Source organism: Tursiops truncatus, chromosome 12 (assembly GCF_011762595.2).
Source record: "Tursiops truncatus isolate mTurTru1 chromosome 12, mTurTru1.mat.Y, whole genome shotgun sequence".
In the NCBI taxonomy this organism is placed as follows: domain Eukaryota; kingdom Metazoa; phylum Chordata; class Mammalia; order Artiodactyla; family Delphinidae; genus Tursiops; species Tursiops truncatus.
In genome coordinates this window covers 41661134-41683330 of record NC_047045.1, presented here as the reverse complement: position 1 = coordinate 41683330, position 22197 = coordinate 41661134, and the positions used below count along the sequence as shown (strand labels likewise).

Sequence of the window (22197 nt, the reverse complement as noted above, 5' to 3'; positions counted from 1 at the left end):
ATAGTTTCAAGTTATCCAGGCCCCAGTTATCCATAGTCTCTACTGTTCCCCGTCAAAAGCCACTCCTCACTTTGACTTTGGGTATTTCACTGCTCTGTAAAACCACTTCTGCTGAATAGTCTAGCAAAATAAAAATTACTGGAACATAGTTTTTCACCTTGTTAGCAGAGCTCCTCACAAAATATTTAGGGAAGAGGAGAAAGTTAAACTTTAAATTGTTGAGTTTAATTCAGGGTTTAAACACATCAGTAGTTGACAACACGCACCCAGAAGCAGAAGTTGGCATGATTCTGACTGTAAGATTTTTAGGCATTCAAACAAACCAAAAAACACAGAATGTCAGAGCTGGAAGAGGACTTTTTTTTTTTTTTTTTTTTTTTTTTTGCGGTATGCGGGCCTCTCACTGTTGTAGCCTCTCCCGTTGCGGAGCGCAGGCTCCGGACGCGCAGGCTCAGCGGCCATGGCTCACGGGCCCAGCCGCTCTGCGGCATGTGGGATCTTCCCAGACTGGGGCACGAACCCGTGTCCCTTGCATCAGCAGGCGGACTCTCAACCACTGCGCCACCAGGGAAGCCCTGGAAGAGGACTTTTAGGTCAGGAGTTTTCATGACCTAAAAGGGTCGGGAGAAAACCCTAGGGGCACATTCTCAGATGCTACTTAAGAGCAGATTCCCCTGGAATAAGAAATTTGTCTAAGATTGCCCAACTAGTTAGCAGTGGAGCCACAAATTGGTATGTCTCTACATAAGACATCACAGGTTTTTATTATTCTAATCAAAAGTGTAGGAACTTCCCTGGTAGTCCAGTGGTTAAGACTCTGCACTCCCAATGCAGGGGGCACAGGTTTGATCCCTGGTTGGGGAGCTAAGATCCCATGTGCCACACAGCACAGGATAGATGGATGGATGGATAGATAGACAGATAGATAGAAAGAAAGAAAGGGAGGGAGAGGGAGAGAGAGAGAGAGAAAAGAAGAAAAAGAAAGAAAGAAATTGTATTTGCAGATTTGCAGTATCTTTTTTTTTTTTTTGGCTGCACTGCCTGACTTGTGGGATTTTAGTTCCCCGGCCAGGGATCCAACCCGGGCCCTGGGCGGTGAGAGCGCCGAGTCCTAACCACTGGACCGCCAGGGAATTCCCTGCAGTATCATTAGAGCTTTTGACTACCATTCACCATCTGATTCATTCAACAAATGTTTACTGAAATACACTGTATGAGGGCAGTTCACTCTAGGGCATGCATTCTCAATGGTAATAATACTGCCCAGTAGCGCACAAGTTGGTCCTCGAGGAGCAAAGAAGTACAGTGGGTTTTGGCCCCACAAAGCTCAACCCTACCCAACAACATTTTAATCCTTAGTAATTACTTTCTCTTGTTAAATTTACTTTTAACTTTTTTGGGGGGAGGACAATAATGATAACATACTGAGAAGCACTGCTCTAGGGATAATAAATGTATGCTTGGTGGAGGGAAAGAGTTCTTAACCAAGAGTGAGATCTGGATTCTTTTTAGCTGTGCTCCTAGCTGATTGCATGGCCATCAACAAAGTCGCTTAGGGCTTCCCTGGTGGCGCAGTGGTTGAGAGTCTGCCTGCCGATGCAGGGGACACGGGTTCGTGCCCCGGTCCGGGAAGATTCCACATGCCGCGGAGTGGCTGGGCCCGTGAGCCATGGCCGCTGAGCCTGCGCGTCCGGAGCCTGTGCTCCGCAACAGGAAAGGCCGCAACAGTGGGAGGCCCGCGTACCGCAAAAAAAAAAAAAAAAAAAAAAAAGTCACTTAGCCTCCCTGAGGCTGTCATCAGAATGAAGGAAATCTGATACATGATGAAGAATGACCATTGCCTCCCTCTAGTTTCAGGACTGCTGACTTTATGAATCTTGGAGTCTAGCTAAGGGAGATTGGTTAACAAAGCATCAAAATTACTCTGTTAGAAGGGTGTTTCTCTCTCTAGAGCAGTTATGCATTATTGTCCATTTAGACGGTATAAATGTAAACACCCTGACTATCTTTATATTGTAGTGGTTCAAACAATTATTCTATATAATAGTGGTTATCAATAATATTTATCCAAAAAATAATAATACTTATCCCACCCTAGTGGGATAGACCTACTCCCATCAGTTATTGAAGCTCTCTGTAGTAGTGATTCTTAGGCAGGGTAGGGAAGGACGTTTGACAACACACATACTGCCGGGGCAGCAGAAGGGTGGTGGGGAACTAGAACAAAAATCTCTTGGGAAATTGATCTGAGTATAATTGAGAAAAGCCTCCTAGGTGATTCTAATATCCTCGCTTAACTCCCCACCCCATGTGAAATAAAAATCACTGCTTTAAATGTGATCTATCAACCAAAGATAAACATTATTTAACTACATTAAAAGCACCAGTAACAGACAAATAGAAACTTTTTTTTTTTTTTGGCTGTGCCACACAGCTTGCAGGATCTTAATTCCCAGACCAGGGACTGAACCCACTCCCTTGGCAGTGAAAGCATGGAGTCCTAACCAACTGGACCACGAGGGAATTCCCTAGAAACTTATAAAACAGTCTTTCTCTTCGTAGGCTGGTCACCTACATTCTGTTAAGTGACCCAAAACTTCCATTAATCCTGGTCAGCTCTCTTGAAGCTTAGCTCCAACTAAAACTAGCCAAAACAACACAGATGAACTCAAGTAAAACCCCTAACACTACTAGGTAAAATCTCAAATATATACCCTATAATAACTTTTAAGATGTAAAGTATGTGTTCCTTTAATTTTTTATCAACTTTATCAAGGTATAATTTTTAACAAAAAAGTACATAGTTCAATATACAAAATGTATAGACCCATGTAATCAGCTGCCACCCCAGTCAAGATATAGAATATTTCTATCACTGTAGAAAGTTCTGCCATGCTCCTTTGCAGTCAGTCTCTCACTTTCATCCCCTACCCCCAGGCAACCACTTACCTGATTTCTATTACCATAGCTTAGTTTCTCTGTTCTAGAGCTTTATAGAAATGTGTGTAGAAGCACTTCAATTCATTATTGCATCTGAACATTTTAAGCATAATAATCTTTGTTTTTTAAGTTTGGCATTTACATCTAAAGTTAAACATACCCCCTTAGCATGACTCAACAATCCTAATCCTTGGTATTTACCTAAGAGAAATGAAAACTTAGGTCCACACAAAGACTTGATGCACCTCTTCATTGCAGTTTTATTCTGATAGTCCAAAACTGCAAACAGTCCAAATGTTCATCAGCAGATGAATGGATGAACAAATGTAGCATATCCATACAATGGAGTACTATTCAGCAATAAAAAGGAACCAGTTACTGCTACTTTAGCAACATGGGTGTATCTCAAAAATATGCTGAGTGAAAGAAGCCAGACATAAGTATGTACTGTATATTATATAAAATTCTTGAAAGACAAAACTAATCTATAGTAATTGAAAGCTGGTCATGTGTTGCTGGGAGTGGAGTGGAGAATTATTGCAAAGGAGTACAAGGGAACTTTATGGGGTCATGAAAATGTCCCTATATCTTGATTCCAGTGGTAGTTACACAAATATATTAATTTTCTAGGGCTGTCACAGATTTGGTGGCTTAAGCACAGAAATTTATTTTCTCACAGTTCTGGAGGTTTGAAGTCCAAGATCAAGGCGTTAGCTTGATTAGCTGTGCTCACATGATCTTTCTTCTGTTCATGTACATTCTTGGTGTTTCTTTGTGTAATTTCCTCTTATAAAGACACCAGATTAGGCTCACCCTAACCACCTAAATTAGAGCATCATTTTAACTTAATCATTTCTTTAAAGGCCCTATCTCCAAATACAGTCACATTCACAATGGGGGTTAAGGTTCTCAGCGTATGAATTTAAGGGGCACAGTTCAGCCCATAGCAAGCCTATACGTTTGTCAACATTCATGGAACTGTACACTTAGAATGTATTCATTTTATTATATGCAAATAATATCTCAATGAAGTTGATTCTTTAAATAATCTTTCAAAAGGAAATTTTGTAATAATCTGTTTTTTTAAAGGCTATACTGGTATAATGAGCATCAGATGGGCCTAGAAAGAAAATATTATAAAAAGCTTTAGGTGGTTCAGAATATAGCCTAGCTTAAAAGTATAATTAGCTATCTAAGGCCTATTTGTTGTGCGTTATGTTAAAATTAATTCAGATTGATAAATTTTTATTTTCAAGGCCTTAAGTAATATTAAATAAATACTCCTTAAGCTTTTCAGATCAAACTCTAACACAAGTACTATCTGCAATATTGGCAGAGAAAGAGCTTTTCAAAAAAAACCATCCAAATGAGACTGAAAGTCCAATATAAAAGCATTTAAGAAATAATAAGATTGGTTTATGTGGCTCCAAGAATCTTAAAGTCCATGTTTCAAGATAGTATTCATTTCTACTATTTAATGTCTTTCCACTAAAGTTATAAATGAAGATCAGCTTTATAATCTCTATTCCTTAAGTATATTTATTCGCCATTACTTCTTTTGGTCTCAGATTGTGGTATATACTGAAATGTAAAGTGCTATTACAGAGTTAGCTGGATTATATTAGGAAAAAGTGCCCAGTACTTTTATCAGTTATTTTTTAGTATTTTTCATATTAGATTTTTTTTAATCCATATTAGAAATCCTTCCCTCTTGACCTGCATATACTGATGGTGGGATTGTATGTCAGAAATATCTTTCTGGACTTCAGTTTCACATTATCTTTCAAAAAATATTTTTAGTATATACCACTTATCTAGAAATTCCTCTTCTAGGAATTTATTCTAAGGACATAGCTTGCCAAGTTATTATTATATATTAAATATTAGAAAAAAAATTTAATGACTTAGATTTCCAGTGGTAGGGGTTTGGTTAAATTATACTATATCCATACATTGAAATACAGTACAACTGTTAAAATAATGTAAAAGAAGTGACATGGGAAAATGTTCACAATATACCATTAAATGAAAGGAGAAAGTTATCAAACTGTATGATCTGTGATCCCAAATGAGAAAAGATTTACAGATGTACACAAAAGCCTTCTAGTATCTTTTTTCTGAATGGTGAGATTATAAATGGCTGTTTTCTTTGTGCCTTTTTGTGTTTTCTAACTGTTCTTCAATGAACATATTTTACAAAATATACATGTGTTCTTTTCTAAGTTGGGTGGTTCTGGAAGGAAATTCCCTCCCATATCACAAGTAAATTTTCCATTTCTTTATAGTCATCATCTTTTATTTTGTGACTGACATAATTGTGTGTCATGGAAAGCTGTAAATGTATAGGAATGACCCAAGACCTTCTTGCCAGCTGTGACAGCTGTTCTGTGTGTAGCTAAACTAGAAACATTAGATGTCTTAAAGATCTGTAACAAGATATACTGTGAGCACACAGGAAAGTGTGACAAAACAAGAAAACTCAGGTTGGGAGCAACTTAATAAGGAAGAGTAAGGGGGAAAAAAAGGTTTTCCTTGGTTTTACAGTATTATCCAGGAAAGTTACTATTGATGAGATTTTTTTTTGTTACAATGCCTTCCTCATTACCCTACTTTATTTTTAATCCTCTTAGTATGTTTGTGCTACTGAAAGGAGCCACTAAGGAGCAGTCTTTTAAGATTGGTCAGGAAATTGCTGAAGCTGTAACTGCTACCAATCCTAAACCAGTGAAATTGAAGTTTGAAAAGGTAAGAGAAATGTAATACTACTAACCACATATAAAATTCATATACCTTCTGTAGATTTCTGACTTTTTCAATACATTTTCAGATTTTATAATGGTATATGGGTCTGTGAAAGTGTTTAAGTATTTTTCCCTTATTTTTGTATAATTTTCTCAATTTTTTTTGTAATGTCTTATATAAAGAAATGAAAAGACTATTCCAGTTAACTATCGCTGTGTAACCCCAAACTTAATGGTGTAAAACAAGCACCATTTTATTGAGCTTACAGATTTTTATGGGTCAGGAATTCATGAAGGGTGCAGCTGGGATGGCATGTCTCTGCTCCACAACGTTTAGGTCCTTAGCTGAAAGCTAAGGACTGAAATCACCTGAAGCTTGCTCACTCTCATGTCTGGGGGTTGATGCTGGCTGCCATTTGGGACACCAGGTGGGGCTGTGAGCTGGAACACCTACACTTGGCCTTTCCCTGGGGCTACTTGTTCTTCCTCACAGCATGATAGCTGAGTTCTAGGAATGAACATCCCAAAGAGAACCAGATGAAAGCCATTTTGCTTTTTATGACCTAGTCTTAAAATCATATAGCATCATAGCCTGTCTAGATTTGAGAGGGAACATAGGTCCCCATCTCTTAATGGGAAAAATGTCAGAGTCACACTGTGAGAAGGGTATGTGGGATAGAAGATATTATTTCTTTGGAGAATGCAGTCTGCCACAGGAACTTCGACTATTTTCACTTTACTTTGGATATGAAATATGCATTTAGTTCTTTCTGTATAAAACGTACTGAGCTAGGAGAGGTGTGGAATGCAAAGAAGCATGAGACACAGTCCTGCCCTCTAAGAGCCAATAATCTAAAAGGAAAGATTAGAAATGTATGTAAATGATCTTTCATTGTAAACTTAGGAAGCAGTCTCCCTAAGCACTGTAGGAGTGCAAAGAAAAGGTATTATGTCCTCCTAGGCTGGATGGGGAGACTCCATGTAGGAGGTATACATTGCATTCTGTCTCAGAAAATGGTTAGAATTTCAATAGGCAGCCACGGTGCTGCAGTCATTCTGCACAGAAGAAAGTGGTATATAGAAGGATATGGAGTAGGAAACGCACAACATGGGAATACAGAGTAGCAGGAGAGAAGTCTGGAAAAATAAAGTTAAGACCAGATTATAGAGTGTCTTGAATGCCAAGCTAAAGTGTTTAAACTTTATTCAGGAAAGTTTATCAAACAAAAGCATGACAGAGCTTTTTGGGGAGGACTGGCCTCACAGTGGTGTGGAGATGGATTGGAAAGAGAAGAATCTCAAGACAGGATGCCTTTTGCAACCTGTATGTCCTGAAGTAGTGAGATAAACTAGCGAAAATAAACAATTCAAGAGAAAATGGAAAGAAGGATGGGCAGGAGTTAAAAGTGGTTGATTTAGGAGAGCAGGTGTGGAAAAGATAAAAAAGGGAGAAGAGAATCAAACATGACTCCCAAATGTTTATCATGCACCTACTCTGAAGCAAGAATTGTGCTAGAAGAGATTCAGAGAGGACTTGGATACGGTATCTGCCCTGAAGAGTGAGCATTCTAATTGCAGGGAGAGAGGGAAGAAAAATTAGAAAACAGAGCGATGATGAGCGCTATTCTAGAAGTATGTGTGTGATGCTGTGGACACTCAACCTATCTGGCAAAGTGAAGAGCATGGTGTCCTTAGAAAATAACACCAGACGTGAAAATTTACCTGAGATAGATCACAGGCCTAAACATAAAAGCAAAAACTGCAAAACTTCTCAAAGAAAACAGACATTTGTTAAGAATCGTGATGCATATGTTCATGAGTATCAGTCTGTAGTTTTTTTGGTTTTTTTCTTGTATTGTCTTTGTCTGGTTTGGGGACAGGAAAAAAAAATCTGACCTCATAAAATGAGTTGGAAGTGTTTCCTGTTCTACTTTCTGAAAGAAAAAGTGTGTAAAATTTTTTCTTAAATGATTGATAAAATTCATCAGTGAAGCAATCTAGTACTGAAATTTTATGGCGGGGAAGGCATTTTCAATTACAAATTAAATATCTTTAATATATATTATTCAAGTTTTCTTCTCATGTCAGTTTTAAAACTTGTGATTGTCAAGGAGTTTGTCCATTTCTCCTAAGTTGTCAAATTTATTGGCATGAACTATTTATACTTCCTTATTGTGATTTTGATATCTGTAAAATCTTTAGTAACATCCCTTTCACTTTTGATAATTTGTTTTTCCATTTTTTTCCCCCTTGATCATTCTAGCTAGTGGTTCATCCATTTACAGAACTTTCTGAAGAACTGTATAATTAATTTCCACTCTTTATTATCTCCTTCCTTACACTTAACTTTGGGTTTAGTTTGCTTCTCTTTTCCTGTCTTAATTTAGAAACTTGAATCATTGATTTTAAACAAAAAATTTTAATATAAGCATTTAACAGTAACAAATTTCTCTCAAAACACTACTTTAGTTTCAAATTTGGTATCTTGTGCTTTTATTATTATTCATTTACTTCAGTGATAATGACCTGTAGGTTATTTAGAAGTGTGTTAAGTTCCAAATTTTTAAGGATATTCCAGACATCTTTTTGTTATTAATTTTAATTCCATTGTGGTCAAATAACATAGTCTATATAATTTCAATGCTTTTAAGTTTGTTACAGTTCGTTGTTTGGTCTAGCACATGGTCTCTTAGTGAATGTTCCCATATGACCTTGAAAATCCCTGTGTATTCTGGTTATTGGGTGGAATGTTCTATAATGTCACTTAGGTTAACTGATAGCGTTGTTGAAGCCAACAACAATCTTACTGATTCTCTGTCAATTTCTAGAAGAGAGGTGCTAAAGTCTCCAAGTATAATCATAGATTTGCCTGTTTCCTCCTTTTAGTTCTGCCAGTTTCTATTTCATGCATTTTGAAGTTTTCTTATTAGGTGCATATACATTTATGGTTATGTATCTTCTTGACAAATTGATACTTTTATCTTTGATAATATTCCTTATCTGGAAATCTACTTTTTCTGATATTAATATAGCCACAACAGCTTTGTTTTGATTAGTATTAACAAGTGTATCTTTTTTCTAACCTTTCTATGTCCTTATATTTAAAGTGGATTTCTAGTAGAAAGCATATTGTTGTATCTTTTTGATGGGATCTAATCTGATCATTTCTGCCTTTTACAAGTTACATTTTTTACACCAATTTTTACACTTTCTACACCATTTTTACACTTTTTACACCACTTACATTTAGTGTGATTACTGATACAGCTTTGGGGCAGAGGAAAGGACCAATGTGGTAACATAAAAAGGGGTGGGGACACACACCCATTCATCCAGGAATTCCAATTCAAGGTATTTATCCTGCAGATTTATCCATGCACGGTTGTTCACTGGAACACTATTTGTAACTCCAAAAGATTGGAAACATCCTAAATAACCCATAGTAGGTAACTGGTTACAAAAATTATTATACCTTCATAAAGTGGACTGCTATGTAGCTACAAAACAAAATGAGCTTTCTTGTACAGGATGGAATGCTCTCCAAGATAAGTTATTAAATGAAATAAGCAAAGTACAGAGTGATGTGGAAGGTAAGCTACCCTTATGTATATAAGTACATGTACTTAGATAGAATATTTCTGGAAGAATATACAGGAAATCAATAACAGGATGCCTCTGTGGAGGGGAAGGTAGACTTTTCATTGTATATTCTCTTATAACTTTTTAATTTGTACCATATAGTAGGTGTTACTTAAAGTCATTTTTTAAATTGTTTGAAAAGATATGATTGAAGACTTTGAGAGAGCAGTATCAGCTGAGGAAGGAGCAAAATTGATAGTGCAAGTAAAGGAGTGGGTGTGTGGTGAGGAAGTAGAACAACTCACTTTGTGTGTTTTTACCTGCAAGTGTTGTCTCATTTTGTATTATGAATTCGTTGGGCCCTAAGCCACATTTAGAATTTTTTATAATTGACATCTGGTTAAAGAGAGAAAAAGGCATATAAAAATAAGATATTCATGGTTGGAAAAAAATGGTTATTGATAGATATTTTATTAATTTCGTCACAGGTATATTTGCCCTGTGTCTTACAAACAAAAAAGAGGTATGTGGGTTACATGTATGAAACATTGGATCAAAAGGACCCAGTATTTGATGCAAAAGGAATAGAAACAGTCAGAAGAGACTCCTGCCCTGCTGTTTCTAAGGTAAGTTTTATCTATCTTGTTGTCATCTTTAAGAAATAAGTGGCTAGGACTTCCCTGCTGGCACAGTGGTTAAGAATCCGTCTGCCAATGCAGGGTACATGGGTTTGAGCCCTGGTCTGGGAAGATCCCACGTGCCGCGGAGCAACTAAGCCCGTGCGCCACAACTACTGAGCCTGCGTTCTAGAGCCTGAGAGCCACAACTACTGAGCCCACATGCCACAACTACTGAAGCCCATGCTCCCTAGAGCCCATGTGCCACAACTACTGAGCCTGCATGCTCTAGGACCCCGCATGCCGCAACTCCCAAGCCTGCGTGCTGCAGCTGCTTTAGCCCATGCACCTAGAGCCCATGCTCCGCAACAAGAGAAGCCACTGCAATGAGAAGCTTGCAATGAGTAGCCCCCGTTCGCCGCAACTAGAGAAAAGCCCACACGCAGCAACGAAGACCCAATGCAGCCAAAAAAAATAATAATAATTTTAAAAAAGAAATAAGTGGCTAAAGAATCCGGTACAAATCCTTAAGCACATATCTAGGTGGAGGAACTATATAGCCTATATGACTATGTATAACTATAAGAGGAACTGTATGATTTTTTGAGAACTTCATTTCTAATGAAAACAACTTATTTAAGTCCTTAGTTTCTGACTTCTCCCACACCTTACCTTTTATCACAATTGCTAAAAAACAACACTTGAACTTGATAAAAATTTCCTGTCTAATCACCTAGAGATGATATATGGCAACACCCAAAAGCTATGGAGCAGGATAAAGAAGGGAAACTGAACAGAGAAATTTCATAAGTAATGTAATCCATCCTAGATTAACTGAAATTCTGTTTACTTGGGTTACCAAATACAAGTTAGGGAGATTTCTGAACAATGGTAATATAAATTACCTAAATTTCTCAACCATAGTATCTCATATTTATTTTTTCTTTATTCAGGCCCAGATTCCTTCTATAACAAACCAAAAATAAATGGTATAAATGGAACAGCACTCTATACACTGAGTTTTACGAGAGCATTAAAAGCATAATAGATTGATAGCAACCTATTATGTCACATATAATATTATGTAAATTTGAGATTTTTTTAATACTAGTTTCTGGAAAAGATATCCAGTGCATTCTTCCTCTGAGGGAAGAATGGTGCCTTGGCTAAGTTAGCAACTTCTTGTATAAATATGTATGGATTCCAGTACTCAGAATAAGATACAGAGCTTTCACCTGGAACTAATTTAAATTCATTCCACTGCATAAATCTACTGCATGTCTGTCATTTTCTAGTAGAGATACTCCAGCACAGAAAATTCTATCACAGTTAGTATATATTTACTGACACTATAAAAAGGCAAAAAGACTGACTTTATTTCACTGCTTGGTGATGTTTAACTTTATTTCACTGCTTGGTTATGTTTAAACTTCTCTCTGTCCACCTGAATCCAGCCCTTTCTATAATAGGGTTAATACATGAAATGATGTCTGGCTTTTTGTGCCTGGAGTGTTCTTGGCTATTTAAGACAACTTAAATGTTTCGTGTTGCTCATCACACACAGCAAATGTTTCATCTGCATGTCATCCCGATATGATTTTCCTCAAACTACATAATACTCTATTTTTAGAAATCACAAGTTAAATAAAGTCTCCAAAATATTTTCCAGTTTCAATAATTTTTATTATCTAGTCATTGTAAATAGCAGATTGTTCAGACAGATCAGCAAGTTTCAGTAATTAACGTAATTCAAAGTATAACAGCAATGATGAAATATATTGGGGGATATTTTTTCCTTATGAGCATATCCATTTTTTTTTAAAGATACTTGAGCGTTCTCTGAAGCTGCTATTTGAAACAAGAGATATAAGTTTAATTAAACAGTATGTTCAACGACAATGTATGAAGCTTCTGGAAGGAAAGGCCAGCATACAAGATTTTATCTTTGCAAAGGAATACAGAGGAAGTGCCTCTTACAAACCTGGCGCGTGTGTGCCAGCCCTGGAACTTACAAGGTAATGATGTGCACAACAGCACAACCCCCAATACCTAGTAAGTGTAGTCCTGGGATTTGGAATGGTTTGGAGTAGATTAATAGACACCCAGTCTGCAGGCACAGATACACAATTGTCTATTCCCCTGCCCACGTGAAGCCTTACTAAAGTGAGTGGGTGACCCCCATACGTTGCAAGTTCTAAAGAAGAAGAAAGAGCTCCTCTTCTGGCCTTCCCTGCAGAAACTAAATTTAGTGAAATTGTAATCTGATACAGAGCTGGAATTGATTGTTTTTCCCATATCAGAATCACTAGGTAGTCCTTAATTTTCATTTACCAAAGCACTGAGATGGTATCATTCTAGAATCAGATCACCTAATCAGCTAAATTTTATCCTCCATTATTAGATTTACAATAGTTAATTCTTAGTCTTAGGGGATAGAAAACAATTTAAGGTAGTTGATATCTGCCAACTCATATTGTTCTCCATGTAACAGTAATTTACAGAGTAAGTTTTATTAAACTCTCACAGCATATCCACTTGGTGCCAACTAAGTGAAGTGTATACAGTTGTCAAAAAAGTTACTTGAAGGTTCCCCTTGTTGATTTCTCATGGTTTCATTATTGTTTAATTCTCATTTAATTTTCTGGAAAGATGCCTTCCATGACAGTCTTTGAGTGACTATTTTATTTGGATTTAAATAGGAAAATGCTTACTTATGATCGGCGCTCTGAGCCTCGAGTTGGGGAACGAGTGCCATATGTCATCATTTATGGGACCCCTGGAGTACCACTTATCCAGCTGGTAAGGCGCCCAGTGGAAGTCCTGCAGGACCCGACTCTGAGACTGAATGCCACTTACTATATCACCAAGCAAATCCTTCCACCCCTGGCAAGAATCTTCTCACTTATTGGTATTGATGTCTTCAACTGGTATCATGAATTACCAAGGGTAAGCCTACTAAATAGTACCTGTGCTGTGACTCTAAAGAGAGAATTCACTTACAATTTTCAGTAGAGCTAAAGATTTTATTTACATGCTATCAGAGCAAAGCAAATGCTTTATTATCCTATACCAACAAAGGTGCTACATTTTTCTGGTTTAGTTTTCTACAAACACCTTCCCAGCTTCTGTCAGATTGGCCAAATTATAGAAGATTAAATCCAAAACTACATCAATGGTAAACACTTAACTATAAAATAACTCAAAGCAGCTAATAAAAAGTAAACAAAGGAGGGGCTTCCCTGGTGGTGCAGTGGTTGAGAGTCCACCTGCCAATGCAGGGGACGCGGGTTTGTGCCCCGGTCCGGGAAGATCCCACATGCTGCGGAGCAGCTGGGCCCATGAGCTATGGCTGCTGAGCCTGCGTGTCCGGAGCCTGTGCTCCGCAACAGGAGAGGCCACAACAGTGAGAGGCCTGCGTACCACAAAAAAAAAAAAAAAAAATTGAACAAAGGAGAGCAGAAAAATCCCTTCAAAATGGGTGTTTAAGAAATGTATAGGATGTAGTAGCTAGACATATTCCTGCAGAAACCAGACTAAGGAAATAATGTTAAAATAGCACTTTACTAAAGTAAAACATGCAATGTGGAATCTTACTAAAGGGAGTTTTGCTTGAACTCTTTTTTTCTTAGTTTACCCATTAAAAGCCTGAAGGAACGATTTGTGGTTCTGTAATAATCTGGGATACATTACTCTAGGAGAGTAGCAGTTGTTATCTGATGTTTAGAATTAGATCTGCTGTCATTTGCTCTGACTATGAAAGGCTGAGGGTATGCAGGAAAACTGATAAAAGTTGATAATTAAATTATTTTTACTTTCTCAGTGAGCACTTAAGGCCTCAAGGAAAAGAATAAGCTGGGAAACTGAGGTTGAAGCTGTGCTTCAGAGAATCTGTGCTGGCCAACATCTGTAATGCTGTGTGTCCTGGCTCTATGCCACAAAGCTATTACTATTTTTCATTTCATCACCAGCAAGAATGTTAAAACAATGGCATTTATAAAAGGCTGACCTAATAACTTTTATGCAGAGTGACTTATAAGACAGCAAGGGAGTACACCAAGGGTATGATTGTAAGATGATGTTATTTCAGTGTGAAAAAGAGTATCAGAAGACATCTCTGAAACCAGTATTACTTCAAATGAGGAATGATTAGGGAACATGTATCTAATTTCATTTGAAATGTTCCAGGTTTACTTTTACTTGAATTTTGCACCTTACTGCCTAACAAGTTATTTTTAACCTTCCACTTACCTTGCTGCCATGGCCCAAATTGCGCAGCCTTAAACAGTATCTACTCTTAACCTGGATTTCTTCCTCTGCCCTCTGTGATCTCCACTGCCCCCATATGATCTCATACATCTACATATCTCAACCAGAAAACTGAGTGACAGGGATTTCCCTGGTGGCGCAGTGGTTGAGAATCCGCCTGCCAATGCACGGGACATGGGTTTGATCCCTGGTCCGGGAAGATCCCACATGCTGCGGAGCAACCAAGCCCATGCACCACAACTACTGAAGCCTGAGCACCTAGAGCCTGTGCTCCACAACAAGAGAAGCCACCGCAGTAAGAAGCCCACGCACTGCAACGAAGAGTAGCCCCCGCTCACCACAAGTAGAGAAAGCCCGTGCGCAGCAACAAAGACCCAACACAGCCAAAAATAAATAAATTAAAAAAAAAACAAAAACCGAGTGACAGGAGACTATTTTTCTTTTTTATTGAAGTATAATTGACATACAATCTGGTATTAGTTTCAAGTGTACGACATAGTGGTTTGACATTTATATACATTGAGATGATCACCATGATAAAGTCTAGTTATCTGTTACCATTTAAATTTATTATAATATTAGTGACTATATTTCCTATTCTGTATATTATATCCCAATGACTTACTTATTTTATAACTGGAAGTTTGTGCCTCTTGAGACTTTTTTTTTCCCAGAAAACGAAAACAAAACAATATTATCTGATGATATTAAAGTGTAAAGGAACAACTTTGTTCTTTTCTATAGCCCCATTGTCTAGAACAGTGCCTGACATATAGTAGCTATTCAGTATTTGTTGAACAAATGAAATAATGCCTTAGTAAACCTGTAATTAGCATGAGAATAGCCACTCTGCTATGAAGCTGGCTCAGACTTATTTCTGAATTGATATTTTTCTGAACTGTTGTTTTTATAGATCCAGAAAGCCACCAGCTCCTCTCGAAGTGAACCTGAAGGGCGGAAAGGCACTATCTCACAATACTTTACTACCTTACACTGCCCTGTGTGTGATGACCTGACTCAGCACGGCATCTGTAGTAACTGTCGCAGCCAACCTCAGCATGTTGCAGTCATCCTTAACCAAGAAATTCGAGAGTTGGAACGTCAGCAGGAGCAACTTGTAAAGGTACAACCTTGTTCAAAAGACCCAGAATCCCAAGCAATCTGATTCTTCACGGAAATGTAGTCAACTCTTGAGGGAGGTGTAGTGTAAGGTGTGAAACTCTAGTGTGAAAGTGGAATAAGGATTCTAAGTTAATAAACTTCCTAAAAATATCATAATTGAACTAAACTATTAAAAATGGCTAAATTTGTTTTATAATTTAGTTTTTGTTTTTATAGAATAGTGTATTATGTTTATTAGAACCATAGAACTACAATGTCCAGCCACCCAATTTCTTTTATAATAGTATTTCTAAAAAAGAAAGAAAAGTACTAATTGCTTTGTCTACCATATCTACTTACCATTCTCATAAAAATCTGGTTTTCCTAGAGAATTGCTAGTAAACTTGGAAGGTTTGCAATTCTGAGAGTCAAGATAGAAAATTAACAGTTAACATGATTTAATCTTCCTATCTGCCAGAGGCTGGCTGTTCTAGGCCCTCTTACAGATGAGTAAACTGACACAGAGGGATTAAGTAATTTGCCCCATGTTCCACTGGTAATAAGCAGCCGAGACGGGATACAGACATAAAATACAGACATAAAATGCAGAGATAATTTTTCAAATGTGGAATTCCAGCAGAAATAAACAATAGGAATCTCTTGAAATAAGTTAGAAAATTAAATCGAAAGGAAAAAATATTATAGCACATTTTTTTAAAGTAGTATATTTCTTAAAGGACTGATTATATCTTCTTATAGCATCATGTTTCAAGTTGCAATTTTAGCTTTCAGGCGAGAGAGTAACAATTTTGAGGTGGAGTTTGTTTGTTTTGTCTTTAGAAGAGCAATATATAAGGTTATTATTGGAGTGTTTTAAAACCAACCAGATAATTGAAAGGCAGTGTGATATAGTGGAAAATGAATCAAGCTGATAGTAAGAACATCAGGATTCCAGTCTGGACTTCATAGTACTGGCCATGTCCTCTGGCCCCAGTTTTCTCAGAATGTGGGTTGATGCTCTTTCCTAGGTCCTATCTAGCTCTATCATTGTGAATTCTAAACGACCACTCCTGGCAGCTCGTCTGTTCATATGCCTAATGTAATCCAACCACCTATGCAAAGGCCAGGTTCTACACCATGCCCCTCAAGGTAAAAAGGCTTCTGAACCAAGTCAGAGTATCCACAACCTCCTAGGAGGACAACCTAGCTGCCACACAGTTGAAAAGGGAGAGAAACCATCTCTTGAGAGACTAGGCTCTTAGAATAGAAGGATGATTAAGGACTGGTAAAGTAGACACTGTTTCTTCTGCACCATTCTAGCTGCTATTCTGCACTGGCAGAAAACTCTTAAGTTGTATAGTGTATAGCCAGTCATCCAGAATGCATTAAACAGATTTCATTAAGGACAGTAAGATCTCAAGGTATGATTATTTTGATGCAACCACAGAAGCCTAGCTTACTGAAATGATAAAGTGGCTTTTCCCTCTCCTAAATAGTTGTTAAGTACGCTCACTTTCTCCTTCCCTTATGTTACCATCCTAGTCCAACCACCATTATCTCTCCCCAGACTCCTGCAACAGCCTCCTACCCTGATCCCCCGCCATCCTGTCCATTCTCAACACTAGCTCGAGCTTCCCCACCGAAGAGAAAGTGAGTCCAGTGAGGGCAGAGGCCCTGCCCTTCCCTTGCTGAGTTGGCTGTGCCTAGCACGGAGTCCAGCCCATGGTGGGTCGTACACATGTATTAAATGAAGAAACAGCTTCTTGCTGAATGCACAGTTAAAGCAGCAGTAAGTCATTGGAGTGATTGCCAAGCAATTTGCAGCCACTCTGTCCCAGTTTTTGTACCACTTTGTACTAGTGGTTCTGGTTAGTACAACCACTAGTCACTGGGTGACCCCAGCTTCTGTTTTTTTTAGGTTACTACCCCAATGGCAGCAACTAGCCCTCATAGAAAATTCCCTAGTTGGCATCTAGTACAAGGTGCAAACATGGGCAGGACCTCCAGAGCTCCACTGACGTCAGAGGCTGTGAGTGGCCTCTTCCCTGGACCTTACTGTCTTCTGTCCCCAGCAACATGCACTATGCTAGTTGGTGCCATCAATTTAACCACAACCTTCCTTCAATATTAGGTCTTATTTCTTATAAAAATGCAGTTTTAAAAGTAACGCTGTTTAAAATAAGGATGGTTCATCATCTTTAAAGGGATATTTTAACTTTAGGATTGTTTTTTTCCTAAGAGGATTAAAATGTGTGTCTCCTGTGCACTAAATAATCTGTAGGAATTTTCATAAAGCAGAAATTACAGGAGATAAAATGAGAAATTGTCAGAAACATTAGTAATAGATTTGATACACCTCTCAGCCCAAGACCAGTCAAGTGATCAGAAATCAGTACAATTATTAAAGATCTACACAACATTATAAGATAGACCTTATCCAACATTAGAGACTACACCTTCTTTTCAACTGTTTATGGAATGTTAAAAAATTGAACATATTTTAGTCTATAAAGAAAACCTTAATGAACTTCAGAAAGTTGAAATATTACAAGCATTTTATCAATACAATTCTATAAAGCTAGTAAGTTAATTATAAACTCAGAAAACAAAATGATCCTTCTACTTGGAAATTTTAACACTCCCTGTTAAACAAACAACACATATAAATTCTAGACAACCATAGCAGATCTCAAAGAAAAATTCAGCAACTTAAACACTTTTAATAAAAAATGAACTTAAGCATCTGACTGAAAATTTTTTAAAAAACAAGAAAGTAAGCCAAAGGATAGCAAAAAGAATCATTAAATATTAAAGCAGTTTTTGTTTTACGTTTGCTAAAATGTAAGTTTCCAGGTTGTGGTGTTTAAAGTTTTAAACGTAAGCTGCTCGGGGTTTAAATCACCAGTAAAGGATCTTGAAACTAAACATTGAGTTAAATTTAGTGAGGCAAGTAATTCCATCCTGGTTTATTTATCAGGCAAGCACAGCAAGTGCATAAATATTTATCAGTTTGTCCTGGCACCTGAACGTAGCTGCAGTACATAGAGCTGCAGTGCAGACATTCCATATTTGGGAGTAGGTTTGAGTCTCTTGGCAGAGATCTAATTAGTGAAAGTCTTCAAAGTAGAACAGCAGCACACTTACTCTTCAAGAGAGCATGCTGAAGCACAGGGCTCTCAGTAGTTTGCTTGTGGCAGTATCATAATACTGGTACAGTAACCAGCGTGCTCAGAAAAATGGGCCTTTCAATTGACTGGAAGATACTGGCGCAAAGAACAAAAATTGTTTGCCCTGTGAGACCTTTAAAACAGAAGCTGTTAGATACAGATCAGAGAATTAAGTGGAGCAGATCTGATTTCTCTCTTAAAAGGTTAGTATGGTAGCTGCTATTTGCTATCCCTTTTTTTAATCACTTGGATACACTATTCACATAAAAAATCAGCATATATTTTCTTGACCCTTGGGGCCCTCACTAGTAGCCTTTAACGTTTTTCATGTTTTATCAATTTTTTAAACTGTATGTATAACTTCAGACTTTACATATTAAAATCTGATCACTGGGTAAGACATTATAATGCTTCTCTTTAAAAATTGCCTTATGATTTATTATTTTCCTTTAGATCAGATCTCATTATACATTAGAATCACCTGAGAACCCTAAAATGTACAGATTCTTAGGCTCTTATGCCCATAGATCCTGATTCATTGGTCTGGGATGGGGCTGAGGCATTAGTCTATTTTTAGGCTCATGTACGTAAGCCAGGGTTGAAACTACTGGTCTGCACTACTACTTTCAAATTCACATGCTTTGATTTTTTTTTTCCATACTGGCATTTTCTCTTCTGAAATAAGAAAGTGGGTAACATTTTTATGATTGGCATACAAAATGTTTAATATAAGTAACTTGAAAGAATAGTGTACATAAGCGCATTTAAGAGACAGTCTTTGAATGGTAATTGGGTAGCCTATTATGTGTATGTTAATATAATAGGATTCTACCATAAATGAAAGTTGATCTTTGGGATGAAATGAATCCTTAGGGAATTTTGTGCTCTGTGGTTTGTGAAATAATATCCTTTAGAAATGTGTCAACTTAGGGTTGGCTATGCTTCAAAGAAATGAAAATTAATGAAACTTTCTGTAATATGTGCCATATGTCTGCCTGTAATCTGTGGTGGGTCATAAAGGAGGGATTATAAAAGTTGTTACATCTAGATAGAAACTTTCCTATCATTTGATGTACTCCTCTTGTACTTTCAGATATGCAAGAACTGTACAGGTTGCCTTGATCGACATATCCCGTGTGTTTCTCTGAACTGCCCAGTACTTTACAAAGTCTCCCGAGTAAATAGAGAATTATCCAAGGCACCATATCTCCGGCAATTACTAGACCAGTTTTAAATTGTCAATATCACAGAATTCCAGGTGCTATTTTTTTCAGTGTTTACCACTAAACTGTTGTGCATGGTGCTTTTTCAACTTTCATCGAGTCAAGTGTGTTCATTGTCTGTCTATTATCTGAAGACTATGAAGACTTTTATGCTGAGTTAAAAATTGTACTTGTTGATCTCTGAATAGCTCACTTCTTACAGTGTACAAACCCCTCATCCTTTTGCCTTTTCAACATTGTTTTATAATGCAGGTGTTGAATTTGCTACGGTATGCATAACATCTTGTAAATCCATTTGAGTAGATCATGTTTACTTCCCTGTGGAAGGAGCACTGAAAACCTCTTTAAAAAAACATTCGTGTTTTCCTTGACCTGTCTGTATCAAGACGTGTTATATCCATTCACTTCATAATTTTGACTGCGAAATATTTTGTAAATACACTTTTTTACTTTTCAAACTAAGTAAAATAATGTGCAATGAATTTTATACAAATGATTTTCAAGTTGTTTGGTATATTTCCTCTAGGTTTTGCTTGACTCAGAGTAGAGTTGTTATTTTGATCAAACTGTGCAAACAATAGTACCATGTGTAGCATTTTGAAACTTATTTTCTAAAACCACTGTCTTGCTTTAGCTATTAATGGGGCATTGTGAGGAACTGTGCAAAGACTTTTTTGTTACAAACCTGTGGGCCTGTTGCAATACTTTAAAAATAAAAAATTTTATTCCATTTTTGCTTGTTTTGTATAGACATTTCTATTGCTTCTAAATATGCTTAAAATATTTTCTTTCCTTATGTACTGTACAGTTAATCTTATTTGCCATCATCTTGAACACAAAATGTGTATTTAGAATATTTGTATAACTGTATAAAATAAAAAAGGAATTATGTGGTCAGTGCATTGTTTTCTAAACTGGAAATCATTGTTTTAAAAGTTAATAATGGAAACCATATTAAAACTGAATAAACTACGAAATACAGCAGTGTGGTTTTATCTTGCTGTAAATAGAATGATCTTCTGTTTTATAAGCCTACATTAGTTACATCCTCCCTACCCTCTCTGAATTTTAATGAGGTAAATTTAACTCGTTATATACTAATTGATGTTGCAATTCCCTAACCAAAACTTTAAGATTTTTTTTTAAACGGGAGCAAGTAGTCTAGGAAACGTTTAGCTCTCATCCATGTTCATATTCATTTAGATAATACTTAATTTTGAAGCCAAGACTTTACAACGGGAAAGCAAAAATTTTCTTAGTACTTTTTTAAAACTTAATGCCAGGACTTCCCTGGTGGCACAGTAGTTAAGAATCTGCCTACCAAAGCAGGAGACGGCACAGTAGTTAAGAATCTGCCTGCCAAAGCAGGAGACACGGGTTCAAGCCCTCGTCCGGGAAGATCCCACATGCTATGGAGCAACTAAACCTGCGTGCCACAACTACTGAAGCCCATGCACCTAGAGCCTGTGCTCCGCAACAAGAGAAGCCACCACAATGAGAAGCCCACACACAGCAACTAGAGAAAGCCTGCACACAGCAACGAAGATCCAACGCAGCCAAAAATAAATATTTATATTTAAAAAACAGTTAATGCCAATATTTTCAATAGAAAAAAATTAACTTTAAGATAGAAAGCTCATCTGGTTATGCACCAGAAGTAGGTCTAGGTACTGCCGAATTCAGTACTTCCAAATATTGGGATTTGTTTTCTGAAAATTATATGGTAAATATGTAATCAAAGAGATATAAATCATGGCTGCACATTATTTCTCCTAAGCCCTGTGGAGACATCATAAATCGGCACTTCTGTGGATCTTTTTTTGTTTGGGAGTCTAGAGCTAGTCCTTAGAATTAGAATTTTCTTACCCTTGCATGGGTGGCCATTGATGAACTTATCTATTACTTTCCCTTTTCTAAGTTCTGTGTTATCAGGACTTCCACTTATATTATCTTTCTCATCAATGTAGCTAGACACAATATTCTCAACAGAATAATCATTCTTAACCTCTTTATAATTGGACATAGCCAAACTAGCAAATGGTTATTCAATACTAGTGCCCAAAACAAGCTCAAAACTAGTTTTAAGCACTTAGCATATCTCTGGTTCCCTTTTGTGCAGGGAAATGCCTCCCTTCTAACTCTGTCCTCAGAGTCTGTAGCCTAACTGCCTTTTAATGAGATGCATCTGCTGTTTCAGTAACTGTCACCAGTGAGGGTGCTGAAACATGGACCTATTTTACCAAAAAATATTTTATAAAAAGCTTCAGTATACTTTCATAATTATTTCCCCTCCCTTTTAGAACAGCTATTAATAAAGTTTTGTGTTTCACCCAGACCAGAAAAAAAAAAAAGTTCATTTTCTGAGTAATGCTAAAGAAATAATCTGATTAAACATTCCCTTAAGGTTAAAACATCATTTTCTCTCATTCTGACCACTTCCCACCAACGTGTTTCCCTAGGTGTGAAGTATTAACAAAAACTACTTACAACTCTAGCTCCCCTCTTCACTCCCACAGAGGTCCCAGTCAACAGTGGAAAAAAGGCAAATGCTGAGCCATGTAAT

At 37.2% G+C, this 22197-nt stretch overlaps 2 protein-coding genes across 5 annotated transcripts in view; one reads left to right on the top strand and one right to left on the bottom strand.

Annotated features, from left to right (window-relative positions):
- Window positions 1-20611, top strand: part of REV3L (REV3 like, DNA directed polymerase zeta catalytic subunit) — a 184222-nt gene extending 163611 nt beyond the window's left edge. For 3 of the 4 annotated variants that reach the window (XM_019929582.2, XM_073789509.1, XM_073789511.1), the window contains 6 exons: window positions 5571-5685; window positions 9749-9886; window positions 11702-11892; window positions 12577-12823; window positions 15057-15266; window positions 19505-20611. In XM_019929582.2, coding sequence (XP_019785141.1) covers window positions 5571-5685; window positions 9749-9886; window positions 11702-11892; window positions 12577-12823; window positions 15057-15266; window positions 19505-19645 — 1042 coding nt within the window. In that variant the 3' untranslated portion in view covers window positions 19646-20611. Of the gene's footprint in view, window positions 1-5570; window positions 5686-9748; window positions 9887-11701; window positions 11893-12576; window positions 12824-15056; window positions 15267-16811; window positions 16895-19504 lie in introns of all 4 variants that reach the window. The other variant, XM_073789510.1, reaches the window with a different exon arrangement.
- The window catches only part of MFSD4B (major facilitator superfamily domain containing 4B), a 102360-nt gene that overhangs the window by 47942 nt on the left and 32221 nt on the right, over window positions 1-22197 (bottom strand). The window lies entirely within an intron of this gene.